At 40.0% G+C, this 15,631-nt stretch overlaps 1 protein-coding gene across 2 annotated transcripts in view; it reads right to left on the reverse strand.

Annotated features, from left to right (window-relative positions):
- Positions 1 to 15,631, reverse strand: part of ankrd12 (ankyrin repeat domain 12) — a 40,704-nt gene that overhangs the window by 8,958 nt on the left and 16,115 nt on the right. Inside the window, exons 2-8 of one of the 2 annotated variants that reach the window (XM_083524852.1) lie at positions 6,305 to 6,418; positions 5,045 to 5,195; positions 4,279 to 4,350; positions 3,477 to 3,623; positions 3,120 to 3,323; positions 2,711 to 2,853; positions 601 to 748 (exon numbers count right to left, since the gene is read on the reverse strand). In XM_083524852.1, coding sequence (XP_083380978.1) covers positions 601 to 748; positions 2,711 to 2,853; positions 3,120 to 3,323; positions 3,477 to 3,623; positions 4,279 to 4,350; positions 5,045 to 5,195; positions 6,305 to 6,364 — 925 coding nt within the window. In that variant the 5' untranslated portion in view covers positions 6,365 to 6,418. The remainder of the gene's footprint in view (positions 1 to 600; positions 749 to 2,710; positions 2,854 to 3,119; positions 3,324 to 3,476; positions 3,624 to 4,278; positions 4,351 to 5,044; positions 5,196 to 6,304; positions 6,419 to 15,631) is intronic. The other variant, XM_083524853.1, reaches the window with a different exon arrangement.

Below are 15,631 nucleotides of genomic sequence, written 5' to 3' on the forward strand. Positions count from 1 at the left end.
GGCCCTCCAGTTGGGAAGTTCTTCTTCTTCTTTTAGCTGCTCCTGATAGAGGTCGCCACAGCGGATCATCCGTCTGCATACCCCCGTCCTTTACATCTACCTGTTTAAAATTAGCCACCTGCGTGTCTTCACTCACCATATTCATAAACCTCCTCTTTGGCCTTCCTCTTTTTTCTCCTCCCTGGTGGCTCCATCCTCAGCATTCTTCCACCGATATACCCCATGTCTCTCCTCTGCACATGTCCAAACCATCTCAATTAAGCATCCCTCACCTTGTCTCAAAAACGTCCTACATGTCTCTAAACCATACAACATCGCAGGTCTCACCTCAGTCCTATAAAAGTCCTATACCCTTCTATCACAAATCACTCCTGCCACTCTTCTTCACCCACTCCACCCTGCCTGCACTCTTTTCTTCACTTCTCTAACACACTAAACCATGTCAAACCCTATCTTCATGGTTCAGTATTCATCCTATTCATTTATACGCTTCTGAATTTGTGGCAACAGCTCAGGGGAACAACCATATATGGGTGTGACGGTCAGGTGACCAACCTTCTGTCACATAGTGTAGATATGTAGAGGTCAATGCTTCTCTACCTGAAGAGCTGTCATCTGGGTCAGATAATGAGATCTCCCCCTTCAGTAGCTGCTCAACCTCCTGAGAATCAGCAACATCCACTGGCCGCTCACCTCTCTTGTTTGCCTGAAAAGCATTTCCTCCATGCTGCAATAGTAACTTCACAATCTGCAAAAGAGTAGGCATATAAGTAACTGGTGAAATATATACATATGTTTATATACAGTATCTCACAAAAGTGAGTGCGCCCCTCACATTTCAGCAAACATTTTAGCATCTCAAGTATTCTCATGGGATAATACTATAGAAATGAAACTTGGATGTGTTTGAGTAGTCAATCTGCAGTTTGTGTAGCAGTTTAGATTTACTGTCCTTTGAAAATAACTCAACATACAGCCATTATTGTCAAAATAGCTGGCAACAAAAGTGAGTACACCCTAAGTGATAAAAGCAGTGCGTCTTGTAAACACATGTCCTATTCATCAGGTTCATGTTTTTGTCAGGACCATACAAATTTGTGTATTTTTTATTAGTACAGTTAAGATTTGGTGCTTTAAGTACAATTGTCTCATACTGACCACTGGATGTTCAACATGGCACCTCATGGCAAAGAACTTTCTGAGGATTTGAGACTTAGAACTGTTCATAGAAGTTGAGTCCTCGTGCTGTGCAGGTGCAGGTGCAGAAGCTGGCTTTCAAAAAAATGAGTGCTGCAGCATTGCTTTAGAGGTTGCAGAAGTGGAGGGTCCTCTTGTCAGTGCTCAGACCAAACGCCGCACACTGCAACAAGTTGGTTTGTATGGCCGTCGTCCCAGAAGGAAACCTCTTCTGAAAGCTGGAAAACCTGCAAACAATTTGCTGGAGATAACCTTTCCAAGAGCATGAATTACTTGAACCATGGTCTGATAAGACTAAGATAAACCTGTTTGGCTCAGATGATATCCAGCATGTGTGGAGACGCCCTGGTGAGGAGTATCAAGAAAATTGTGTCTTGCCTACAGTCAAGCATGGTGGTGGTGGTGGCATCATGGTCTGGGGCTGCATGAGTGCTGCTGGTACTGGGGAGCTGCGGCTCATTGAGGAGAAACATGAATTCCAACATGTACTGTGACTTATGAAGCAGAACATGATGCCCTCCTTTCAGAAACTGGGCAAAACACACTGCCAAAATGACAACTGCATTGCTGAGGAAGCTGAAGATGAAGGTGATGGAGTGGTCAAGTATGTCTCCAGACCTGAACACTATTGAGCACCTGTGGGGCATCCTCAAGTGGAAGGTGGAGAAGCATCATGTGTCTAACATCCAGTGGAAGAGGATCCCAGCAACAACCTGTGCAGCTCTGGTGAATTCCATGCCTAGGAGGATTAAGGCAGCGCTAGATAACAATGTTGCTCACACAAAATATTGACACTTTGGAAACAGTTTTGAAATGTTTACTTAGGGTGTACTCACTTTTGTTGCCAGTTATTTTAACAATTTATATCCAACTGTCATTTCTGTAGTATTGCCCCTTTAAAATATTTGAAAAAATGGTCGCTGAAACATAAGGGGTGTACAGTGTGTGTATATATTAGTGCTGCATGATCAACTGTATCGCATTCGTGATGTGAGCTTGTGCGATTATATGTCGGCAAACGTAAACAAATAACTTGCCTCACGAACATAAATATATGTAGAGAATATGCTTAAAATGTCTATAAGACGTGAATAAACCGATTCACGTCAAACACAAACATTCTCTGATTATGCCATCCGTATAAAAGTACAGTGTTAAAAGGTACAGTTTCTCCAGGGTCACCTCATTACCCGTCCGTGTGGAAACATAGCAAAAGTTCTGTTTGGTGTCCTGATGGATTACGTCATTTAAAACACCATCATTACTTTAAAATATTTACAAAAATATTTTGTCTTCATGCTTCATGTTGAGTATGATTTCACTAATAATAAACATACATTTGCAAAAAGCATCCATATGGTAGGTTATGATAGGTTCCAGCAGTAAGAATTTGAAAGGTATTAATTTAAATATTTTAATCAACTGACATTATATATATATATATATATATATATATATATATATATATATATATATATATATATATATATTTATATATATTAAAGAAACGTACATCTTTGTGTCCGCTGCTGGAGGCATCATGAAGAGGTGTATCATCGTCCAATCCCTGTGTGTTCACCTCAGCTCCTGCGCCAATAAGAACCTTCGCGACGTCGTAGTAACCAAGGTTGCAAGCTTCATGTAAAGGCGTCCAACCTACAAAAACGATATCAATTATTCATTTGGAAACTAAAATAATGCATTCGCAGAAGGAAAAAAATATATGAATACTTTATATATTTCCATAGGGAAATTGTTTGGTTGCAGTTGTTTACAGTAAACAATTAAATTAAAGACTAAAACGAATCAAAAAAAGAAAAATCAGAAAATGTAAATAAATATAGATATTAAGTTATATATTAAGTGATCTCCTGTGGTGCTCTGTGAACATCGTGGCTGTGTGAATGTGAAACCAGTGTTACCTGCAAAATCTTTCATGTTTACATCTGCCCCTAGTCCAATCAGCTCCTTGACTTGTTTGACATCCCCTCTGATGGCTGCCATGTGCAGCGGCGTTTCTCCCCGTTCATTCCGCTTGTTCACCTTGTCTTTCTGACGCGAACTGGAGCTATTTGGTGTCTTTTTCTGCACTGCTGGAGTTTGGGACGGGTGGCTCGGTGTGGTGTCTACATCGAAGGAAATAATGCTACAGATTATATACTGAAATAGACTCCGCGGAAAAAAAGTTAAATGCTTAAAAATAACATGGAAACATTATGTCAAATATATGTCAAAGATCCACATAAAATATACAGTTCATGTCAGGCAGCGGCAATTACCTGGACTGTTGTCTCTTGCCGTCATCTGCATCAGCAGGGCCATCTGCTTGCGTTCAGACAGGGGGTAACCAAACAAAATATTCACAGGGGTAGACTTCTTTCCCCCGGACTCCTTTTTTACCCTCTTTTTATCAGGACCATCTTTATCTGTATGTAGAGAAGATCGCAAAAAAAGCAATTTGAATTCCAAGAGACTTTGACTCCATGATTTCATGCAATAGCTCATGTTGTGTTCTGAAAAGGGTTCTAACAGGTAGCAGGGCAAATACCTAAACATATCGATTGAGAGTGTTGGTATAGGCTTCTCTGGATGCATGCATTATTCATTAAATTCCACCACCTCGACGTTGGTGCATGGTTTTAAAGGCATGCGTGTAAAATGGATAGAGCAGACATGTATGCCTAAAGACCAACTACTGTCGATAATAAAAAAGTTTCAAAAAGGAGATTCTGTGTGTTCAGCAGCAAAAAAAGAGAAAGCAATTAGTGTCCCCCACCCAGTTATGAAAAGAGCTAGATTATAGAAAGTTCATGCTGTTGGAATTAGTGTTTTCTGACAGTTATGGCAGTGCTTATAAAACAGAAATGTATACCATAAAACCTTAATTAGTTTACAGATATTATTATGCAGTTATGTGCCGGGCAGAGGGCGTGTTGGGATTTATTTAAGGCTGATGCGCATCAATATGGTGCCCATGCTTGCTGAGTTAAGCAGTCTTTGAAGCGGCTCGAGTTTCACCGCCGATCATTTTGCTGTCATTGTGTGGCACAGCATAGTGGCGGATTTAGCTGAGGCAGTTACCTGCGTATATCCTGCAGGGAGGAAGTAATCTCTCTCCCCACATATCGCTCGACTGGCCGGGGTCAGAGTCATCTACAGTGCAGAAGCAGGAAAGCAGGGAGGAGGGGGAGGATGGGGAGGATGGGGATGAGAGGTGGAAATGGGGAGGAGGGAGAACGGGAGAGGAGAGCATTGCATTACACTCACTCGCTCCCCCTCTTTCTCAGTTGTTAAGCAGAAAATACAACGCGCTTCATTATGGCATAAAGAGAGGGCCGCCGCTGAAAGCCAGAAGAACCACCTCAGTATGGCAGTATGGGCACAGTCTACTTCCCCAAGGGTTAGTTTGTCTCTTTCTTTCCCTTACAAATAGCAAAAGAGATTAAATTCCTATTAGGATAACAAACATCCATTAAATTCAGCCTTGACAAGATCAACATCTCAATCAAAAAATATATATAGGCAAACTCGTTTCTTTTCTTTCTCTTTTGTATATACCTAGGAAACACTAAAATCCCACATAACTACAGAAAGTACAATTCTCAAACAAAACAGCTTTTTCTAGTTGTGTTTATTTTATTTAGTGCTCCCAGTAATGCATATGCGTAACATTTCTCCTGCCTTTCACATTTGAAGACATTGGCTCAACTGTTATATAACTCCAGGGGAAAAAAGGAAGAACGAAACAGCAGTAGAGTATATGTTTAATCGTTTCCAGGTCTAACCACAAGAGGCAGCATAGAGCTGTATGAATGCTACTGGAATTTTCTACCAGAATAAAACTGACCTGTGTCTGAGTCCCGTTCCTCGTTACGGGGCGGGCTGACACTGAAGGAGAGCTTGCGTTTCATGGAAGACTTCGGCTTCCCCTCCTTCCCCATGATCTCACTCCGATCGATCTTCGGAGTTTTGGTAAATGGGGAGATTTTATCTTTACTCTGCAAATGAACAATAAACAGTGATTAGAGCAGTCTGAACATCGTTTATTTTTACTTTACAGTATTTATTCTGGGCCAAAAGTATCTGCAATCTGGCCACAATCAATGTCGAACATAAACACATACTCAATCATTAAAGCGAGTCATCTTAAACCGAAATTGTCATTTTACACATTCTCTCATTTCTTATATCTAAGCACTGACAGATGTGAGCACATCACGCATGCCCCAGAGCGGCCCGAACAAACGAAATCACGTTTATATTGATCTGCATAAAGCGCACATGAAAGTGACTAAATGCCCGTAAATGCTTGTCTTACTGCCATAGTTTCATTTTCAGCATTAATCTCTTACGACGTTTAAACAGCTGCACTGTCAGGCCTGAGAACGATGTGAATCAGTTACTATTTGAACAAACTTTGAACAGCAAAAACTATTAAATAAAAAATACAAATAAAAAAATACAATTATTAATTAAAAAAACAACAAAAAAATGCCTCCACTTCTGTATTCAAATCATAGTGCAGTTACTTCCACAGTAAACCAGACCATAAGACATGCACGTGTATTCCCTTTAATGGCTTAATTACATTAAATGAATATTTTATCCTCAATTAAATAGCTCCATAAATGTCGGCAACTTCATTAGACCCTGTTATTGAGCTTGAAAATGGAAGCGTAGCATCAACGCAACACAGATAATGCGTTTTTTTTTTTTATTCCTCTTCCACCAACTCTAACTCTTTATTTATATCTAACGCTCCATCATTCCTACGGCAGAAAAACTTAGAAACAGCTCAGACTTTTAACAAGCACTAACACTGGAGTCCTCCTTCAAAAAGCCAAATAAACTTCTTGCAATTAAAAAAGATCACGTATTAGAATGAGGGCATTAACTTAAACTTCGACAGATCTACTTAATGAAGATGACTTAACACCAGTCTGAACTTCTAGCCACAACACTCCGGCATGACCTCCGGATGGAAAACAACTGACGAGAACTAATAAGGAGCAAACACCAAATGCCTGAGCCATCAAAAAACGTTTGCAAACATAATGCCATGTAAAACTAAATTCAGTAAATGAACTATAATTCATATGGTGGTTACCTTCCTCCCAGTCGTCTTTTCCACCATGGCTCCATCTCTGTCGGTCCCCGGCTTGGCCATGGTGCAGCTTCAGACTAGCTGTGGCAGCTACGGCTCACAGGGTTCATCATGGGCCTGTGGTTAAAGTTAAAGCCTTAGATTAGTCTCTTAGTCCACATCAGATCCAGTACTTGATATTCTTTCTCTTCAGACACTCTTTAATAAAGGAATGTTTCATGCCACACAATAACACGTTGCTTATTTATTAATACAGCAAATCAAGGATGAAAAAGAAGACTTTAATCCAGAAGATGATGTAATACATAATACTATTGAGCAGAGCATCATCTCTTACACAAGCACTGCTATTTTGATGTTAAACTCGGGGGTCACGGCTGAAATGTTCAACACGTTTTGTGCAAATATAATATCTTATTAGTGTTGCTTCAGGGGTCCACCAGCTGGCAGTTACCAGACAGATCAGTCATATTTCATTGCTTAATAATCAATTAATAATTGCAAGAAGGAAGGCATCTGTTCCTATTGACCTTTTCAGCTGATTCTTGTTCAATCCAAGACGCTCCAATCCTGCCACCTGATTTTCTCATTTAAACAGTTCCCTGAGCAAAAATAAACACACCAGCCCCTGACTTACACATTATATATGCACATAATTAGCTTCTCGTATTTGTAGGTGAGGAACGTTAGCTGCTGCTTCTCCATCTACAAGTAACTGATTATGTGATGATGCCAAACAAATGAAACATAAACTAACAGGTAACTAAAGATATTAATATCAGCTTTTTATCATTAATATGAGATCAGGAGCTCTCATTAGCATCCAACTTTTTTTTTTTTTTTTTTTACTGCAATAATGTTTTCTGTTCGAGCAGGAAAAAAATAAACCTGACAAACATCATTCGAAGTGAAGTTTCTCAAATCTTAATCAAAGTATATCACTCACGTGAAAAAGACAAGCTGTCATGAGGCCTCGATGAACAATGAGCCGTTTCCAGTCAAACACCGTAGCATGCTTCACAATCACCTCATTCATTTCCAGCTTCTCATTTTGAATGAGTAAATTTGATCGAGTTTGTCGATTAGTTATTGCCGCCCGACTCATGTCACCTGGTATACGCGCACACAAAAAAAGAAGGTTGTGCGGTGAGATTTGAGCCTGTGACACGCTACTAAAACTAACAGCATGAGGGGGAAAAAACAACCTATTCTCCATATTTCTACAGCAAACTACGCAAAAGGGTTAGAATTGCTGACTCATTCTCTCAAAGTGGAGAGCGGAGAGGAGAGGAGGTGGGGGAAATAAGCAAGTACACTACTCAGCAGCCAAAACGGCAGTGTGGGACAAATTCAGCTCAGAGGATTTCCTGTTTGAAGAGAAAAGGCCTTCACATGCACACAATATGCCTGTGCGTCATGCGAGATCAAAATCCCTTTACGCTCTCGAAAGCACAAACTCGCCAAGTCACCAGAAACGAAAAGCTAATGGCAGACAGTGAGATATTGTCGATCACATCAGAAACGCTTTTTTTAGATTCAATTATAATAGCTCAATCCGAGTCCGAATTCAACCTGAGTGCCAATATTATGAGGATTAAACCAATCAGTGGATATTCGGCATGTATGTCTGTATGTATGTACGTATGTATGTACCTATGTATGTCTGTATGTACGTATGTCTGTACCTATGCATGTCTGTATGTACGTATGCATGTCTGTATGTACGTATGCATGTCTGTATGTACGTATGCATGTCTGTATGTACGTATGTTTGTAAGTCTGTATGTACGTATGCATGTCTGTATGTACGTATGCATGTCTGTATGTACGTATGCATGTCTGTATGTACGTATGTCTGTATGTACGTATGCATGTCTGTATGTACGTATGCATGTACGTATGTATGTCTGTATGTACGTATGCATGTCTGTATGTACGTATGTTTGTAAGTCTGTATGTAAGTATGCATGTCTGTATGTACGTATGCATGTCTGTATGTACGTATGTTTGTAAGTCTGTATGTAAGTATGCATGTCTGTATGTACGTATGCATGTCTGTATGTACGTATGTCTGTATGTACGTATGCATGTCTGTATGTACGTATGCATGTACGTATGCATGTCTGTATGTATGTATGTATGCATGTCTGTATGTATGTATGCATGTCTGTATGTATGTATGCATGTCTGTATGTATGTAAGTCTGTATGTATGTATGCATGTCTGTATGTATGTATGCATGTCTGTATGTACGTATGCATGTCTGTATGTACGTATGCAAGTCTGTATGTATGTATGCATGTCTGTATGTATGTATGCATGTCTGTATGTACGTATGCATGTCTGTACGTACGTATGCATGTCTGTATGTACGTATGCATGTCTGTACGTATGTATGCATGTCTGTATGTACGTATGTTTGTAAGTCTGTATGTATGTATGCATGTCTGTATGTACGTATGCATGTCTGTATGTACGTATGCATGTCTGTATGTACGTATGCAAGTCTGTATGTATGTATGCATGTCTGTATGTATGTATGCATGTCTGTATGTACGTATGCATGTCTGTACGTACGTATGCATGTCTGTATGTACGTATGCATGTCTGTACGTATGTATGCATGTCTGTATGTACGTATGTTTGTAAGTCTGTATGTATGTATGCATGTCTGTATGTACGTATGCATGTCTGTATGTACGTATGCATGTCTGTATGTATGTATGCATGTCTGTATGTACGTATGCATGTCTGTACGTATGTATGCATGTCTGTATGTACGTATGCATGTCTGTATGTATGTATGCATGTCTGTATGTACGTATGCATGTCTGTACGTATGTATGCATGTCTGTATGTACGTATGTTTGTCTGTATGTACGTATGTTTGTAAGTCTGTATGTATGTATGCATGTCTGTATGTACGTATGCATGTCTGTATGTACGTATGCATGTCTGTATGTACGTATGCAAGTCTGTATGTATGTAAGTCTGTATGTATGTATGCATGTCTGTATGTATGTATGCATGTCTGTATGTATGTATGTAAGTCTGTATGTATGTATGCATGTCTGTATGTACGTATGCATGTCTGTATGTACGTATGCATGTCTGTATGTACGTATGCATGTCTGTATGTATTTTCTACATGATCTCAAAAATACGTGGAATTATTATAACAATGTTTTAGGAAAAAAAATAATTACAGCTCAATCCCCATCAACCATTTGTAATAAGCAACTGCTTAATCGTTTTCAGCTTGATTTTTCCCCCATACAGTGTGTGAATGCTGCAGGTCTGCGTGTCCGAGTGCGTTTTCTGGATTTTGACCGTGCGTAGCTGAACCACATCCATACTCACATGGACTCCAATAAGAATTCATTTGCCTGAACTCCACGGTTAGCTGCTTTTGACCTTGGAGCTCTCGGTGTAGTTATGTAGTTACGGACTGTTCCTGATGACAACCTGATCTCAACCTGTGCTGACATCCTGCCACCTGACGCACGGTAACTGTTCTTTTATTCATTTCATAGCGTTCAACACTGTAGTCCTTCAGCGGCTGAAAATAAATAACGACAGGGTTTGTGTGAGCCGTCCGGACACTCGGCAGCACGTAGCAAAAAAAAAAAAAACAAATGCTGTGTTTTAAAATACAACAAAATTAACCATTCCGTCTCTGGCTGTGATTTTATTAGTGTGCATTATTGACTGTCTCAACAATATTTCCTTTCCAACTACGACTCAAAAACTTCACAGAATTATTACAAAGGAATTCAAGAATTGGAAAAGGAAGATTATAATAAAAACTTTATAGGTTTTATAAACAGGGTTTTACTTTTTTTTTTGTCTATTGATCTCGACCATCTTAAAATTTGTCAATTTTGCGTCAAACCTGCGAACCTGGCAACCCTAGGGTTGTATGAAATTTCACAGCTCTCTGGAGCTTAAATGTGTTTTTGAATCCTTATGTCCTCCACTGGGTGAAAGTCTTTACAGCTATGAACATTAATAATCTGTGGTCCCTAGAAGGTCGATGTTATATTATTATAATCACGCATGGCGATGTTCGATATATGATGCAGATTGTTTTTCCCTTTCATCTCATAAAATCAATTAATAAGAGGTGAACACAGGCCTCTCCAATAAGTGCGCTTGTTAGCAGGTTTTGGTCCATGTGCCTACCTGTAGCTAAAACTAAATTTGGTTAAAGGCTCGTAAACAACACAATTCCAAGAACTCAGAGCCCCAAGCTGGCAGTCGGCCATCTGGGAATGTCCGGGTGTTTTTTTTGGCCGATTCTGTAGGTCGAATTGGCAGCGGAGCTCGTCGGCGAGAAAGAAAACTCCTAGCTAAGTGAATGAGCAGTTGTGAAAAACGGAACACACTTGTCGTTCTTGATCTCGTCTTTGCAGCTCAACAGACCTGATTGGAAAAAGCGAATCCGTTAAAGTAAAGTAAAGTAAAGTAAAGATTGCGGCAGGTGGAAACGCTGCTCACTTTATATATTTACAGTTCTAGCTCTTCCAGTTTTATTATTGTGGATGCAGAATACAGACTACTTCCACCTGCTGGTACAAGACAGTAATGTTCTCCCACACAAGCACAGAACGTACACACAGTTTGGTGTGTCAGATGCACCTGCCTATTAATTGGCCTAATTTGTAGCACAATCGGACGATTAATTAAAAAAATGCCCAAAATCTGTCTGATTAATCGGCCAGCCGGCCTCTAGTTTCTATACGTTAGACTGAATCAGCAAGGGAAACTCCATCTTAAGCCCTATCCAGACATTATTAAATTTCGGATGGGTCCTGGGGTACTTTCCTACTTTAAAGGAGTTCCTCTGTAATTTCATTTCCATCCCGATTGGCTAAATCAGTGTTTTTTTCTCCGTCCTCCTCTGAGGAATGTACAGGTCGAATTTCCTACGTTTTACTTTTCGTCCAACTCAGCAGTTGTCTGATCATTTTAATCCTGTCTGAACACACGTCTGTGATTTTCTATGTAGACGCCACCTTGCATTGGGATAAAAGGAGTCTGAATGCCGCTACTTGCCGTAGTCAATCTCGAAGCGCATGTATCACTGACCCTTCGGATATTACACACTTCACAAATTGAAATCGCTCCAAAGCCGTGAGATTACTTTGACGCCATGTTGTGAATGGAACGTGATCAAATGGCCATGTGGCGCAAACATTTGGGGTTGCAGAAAACACAACCTGCTGAATAACAACAAGTCCTGTGGTCAGTTTAAATAACTACAGTCGTCCCTTTGAATAACTAATCCAAACCAAATAGGGCTTAAAAGTAGCGGGAAGAAAGAGAGAGAGAGAGAGAGAGAGAGAGAGAGAGAGAGAGAGAGAGAGAGAGAGAGAGAGAGAGAGAGAGAGAGAGAGAGAAAAGAGAGAGAGAGAGAGAGAGAGAGAAAAGAGAGAGAGAAGAGAAGGTGCAAATCTGACTTGTTTTCGTGTATAAAATCTCAGCAGTGGTCCATCTAGCCAATCAGCTTATAATAAACAGCATGTATAAAAGAACCCGCTCTTCCAATTCGCTCTCCCTGATTCTCAATTCTGATTGGTCAAAAACAAAGAGGATGCTACTTTTTTGAGGTCTTGTGTAATATAATCGGAATTTTACAAAGGATCGCTTTGTAAACACAATCGTTACACCAATAATACTCTGCATTTCCTTTTACATGTAACATCCATAAAACAGAAAGGGACGTATTCTTCCCTCATAGTTAAAGCTTGACAGTGCATTGGTCAGTCAATGCGTGATGCCCATTAACCCCCTTGCTAACCTGCCTGATGAAAATACTACTTCATTGTATACAGGCTGTGACGAGAAGCAGAACTTCAATCTTTAAAAACACACGCTCCCTTATGCGAACCTGCTCCCTTAATCACACTATACGCATAAAGGAAACGTAGACGATAGCACATATGCTCGACAGGAAAATCGCTGCTGTGTCTCCAGCAATTGCAACACCCAGTAGTAGAATTGCAACATGCTGGCTTTCAGCTCTCCAAAATATTTTATTTGTTTAATTTGTTAAGTAATTCACAACGGCCAAGTTCTCCTCCAGTTGAACCGTGCAGGCAAAAACAGTTTCTGCTGAACAGCTCGTAATTTCTCCAATTATAATGCTTTGCTTATGGATTTCTTTTCGGCTTCTCCCGTTAGGGGTCGCCACAGCGGATCCTCCGCACGTTTGATTTGGCACATGTTTTACGCTGGATGCCCTTCCTAACGCAACCCTCCCCAATTTATCCGGGCTTGGGACCGGCATTAAGAGTGGCTGGGGATGGTTCCCTGACCGGGAATCGAACCCGGGTCGCAGCGGTGGGAGCGCTGCATCTTAACCACTAGACCACCAGGGGACCTACTAATGCTTTGCTTATACACTCCATTTTCAACACTGTTTAGGATTATAGTTTCCTTTTTTCTAGGAAAGAGTTAATACAGGCTACAGCCGATGTGCTCAAAAGACCATATAACTTGTAGATATTTTGACTGTAACATGGGCAAAAGCATGGAGGAAAAAACAAACAAACAAAAAAGCATTTACGAAGCATGTTTTTCTACCTGTGACAATAAAGTCATCATTTGAGAAAGAGGAAGAAAAAAAAAAAAACAGTTTGTCAGTCAGGACTAATTTGTTTTTGGAGCAGAAATAAAGTCGATGCTTTGTATTGTTACACGTTAGAAACAGATTTTTCTGTGACATTTCTCAGGGTTTTTTTTCACACTACAGCCAATTAGGTCTTCTGTAGAAGCATGAAAACTGAAGGTGTGATAAAACAGTGTTAAGGCTGACAGAATGCAGGTGGTAACTCAGATGTCAAAACCAAACGTTTTGCTTTTTCTGCTCGGCCTCTTGAATATCTTTGTATAGCTGCTCTACAAAACTAGACGCGAAAGAACATAAAAAAGAATAATGGAAAAAAATATATACTTTTGTTTCATGTCTAACCTGCAATTCTACAGCAACGTACTCAAAAAGATTACAATTCAGAGGAAATTGCTGCTTCTAAATTACATAGAATTACACAATGATTAGTTCAGATGAACCGACCAATCCGATCAAGGACATGTGTTCACAAGCTTAAAAAAAAGCACGTCAAATAGAAATAACAAAAAAAAGCATAAAAATATATGAATATCATAATAATCTCCGGCATGTCTTTTATTGATCACAATAAACACTTCCAGACCGAAACAAAACAAAAACAATTGCTGGAGTGCCTTTTGCTTTGTTTTCACGGTGCACATTCATTGTGGAACAGTTACTACGAGCTTATGCAATGTCATAACATTTATTTCCACCCAGAGTTGCATTAATTTCTTGCCAAAGCCTTGTACTGATAATGAGAGTCAGCCTGCTGTATAAAGTCTTCTCTGGCACATTACAAAGATTTTCAACGAGGTTACAGTTTTTCACAATTTAAACCTGATAAAATCCTGCCATCATAGAATATGCCATGTGCCTACAATAAAGACAAAATATATTGGTTGAAGAGCTTGTTCGATCGGTATATTTAGCTGATATCATTTTCCGGAGCACATTACATTGCTGAATGTAGATCTGACGAATTGAAGCAACCCCAGAGCATAACACTGCCCCCACAGGCTTGTACGGTAGGCACAGGTTTTGCGCATCACTTCATCTACATCTCTTCTTACCCAGATGCGCCCATCACCCTCGGAGAGAGTAAATCTGGACTCGTCGGACCACACGCAATTTTTCCTATTGTTTCTGCGTGTTTATGCTCCCTTGCAAATGTAAGCGTTTTTAACCCTGATTATCATCACTGATAAGTCGTTTTTCTTCAGTCTGCACAGCTGTTTAACCTCAAAACCATGAGTTCTTCGCCATATTGTGCATGTGGAAATGTGTAGACTTTGACAATTAAACATAGGCATGTCTTCTTTATTGTTTTTTTGATGTTGTTTTTTTTAATGATTTCATTTCACTAAATTCGTCCATTAAATTTGACTGATGCAGGCCAATTATTTGACCCTTCTGAAACAAAGTAACACCACAACCATAGAATAGGTCTTAAACATGGTTGTGTAAAAAACAAACGGCTACTCACTGCATCAGTTAGGGTTAAATAACTTGAAGCAAACCAATCACTGCAGTAATAATCCAATGTAGGGCTCTTAACTATTTACCTAAATAAATCCAAGTGGTGATGATTTTAAACCAGGTAGTGTGAAATAAAAATATTATCTTCTACTTTCGGCTGCTCCCATTAGGGGTCGCCACAGTGGATCATCCGTCTCCATACCCAGGTCCTCTACATCTGCCTCTTTCACCCCAACCACCTGCATGTCTTCCCTCACCACATCCATAAACCTCCTCCTTGGATTTCCTCTTTTGCTCCTTCCTGGTGGCTCCATCCTCAGCATTCCTCTACCGATATACCCCATGTCCCTCGTCTGCACATGTCCAAACCATCTCAATCAGGCTTCTTTCACTTTGTCCCCAAAATGTCCTACATGCACAGTCCCTCAAATAAACTTGCTTCTAATCCTGTCCATCGTCGTCATTCGCAACGAAAATCTTAACATCTTCAGCTCTGCTACCTCCAGCTCCACCTCCTGTCTTTTACTCAATTACTCTAATCCATACAACATCGCAGGTCTCACCACAGTCCTATACACTTTCCCTTTCACTCTTGCAAATACCCTTCGATCACAAAAATAAAAAATATTATAACTTGACATCACATCTCGCCCTATTCATATTGTTAACTGACAAATTTGAATAGTGCTAACGCCAGACCTTTCACGTATCCTGCACAGCACACACACACACACACACGAGTAAGATCATGCTGCTTTTTCCCCTGAACTTGCACTATTCATTTAAACATTCTCTGTTAGTTGCAGTGATCGCATACATGAACCTCACATGACCTTCTAAACATATATCATCAGTCATAGGTATGATAAGTATTTAAACCTAATGAACGCGACTCGTGGGAGTTACGCCGCTTATTCTCGGTTTCATAACTACACATACTGTGCATCATTCACACGTAAAGCGCATTTCGAAAAAGTAGTATGAAGAAAAGCTTAATGGAGAGCATATAGCTCTGGTGTTACTAAAGGCCAATGATTAAACCCCTTCCTCATCATTCTCACGATTCTCTTAAGGTACTGATTTATTTAAAATCGGTCACGTCAGTCAGGCACAGAAACTCCAAGTTCAAATATGTGACATGTAAAAGTAAAGCAATGATGCAATATTTATTTCTGCCTGGAGACTCAGGGATCCGAACTTCATAGGAAGCAGTATACATTGCTTTAAGAAGCTTGTGCTCT

Source organism: Silurus aristotelis (assembly GCF_946808225.1).
Source record: "Silurus aristotelis genome assembly, chromosome: 22".
NCBI classification, from domain to species: Eukaryota; Metazoa; Chordata; class Actinopteri; order Siluriformes; family Siluridae; genus Silurus; species Silurus aristotelis.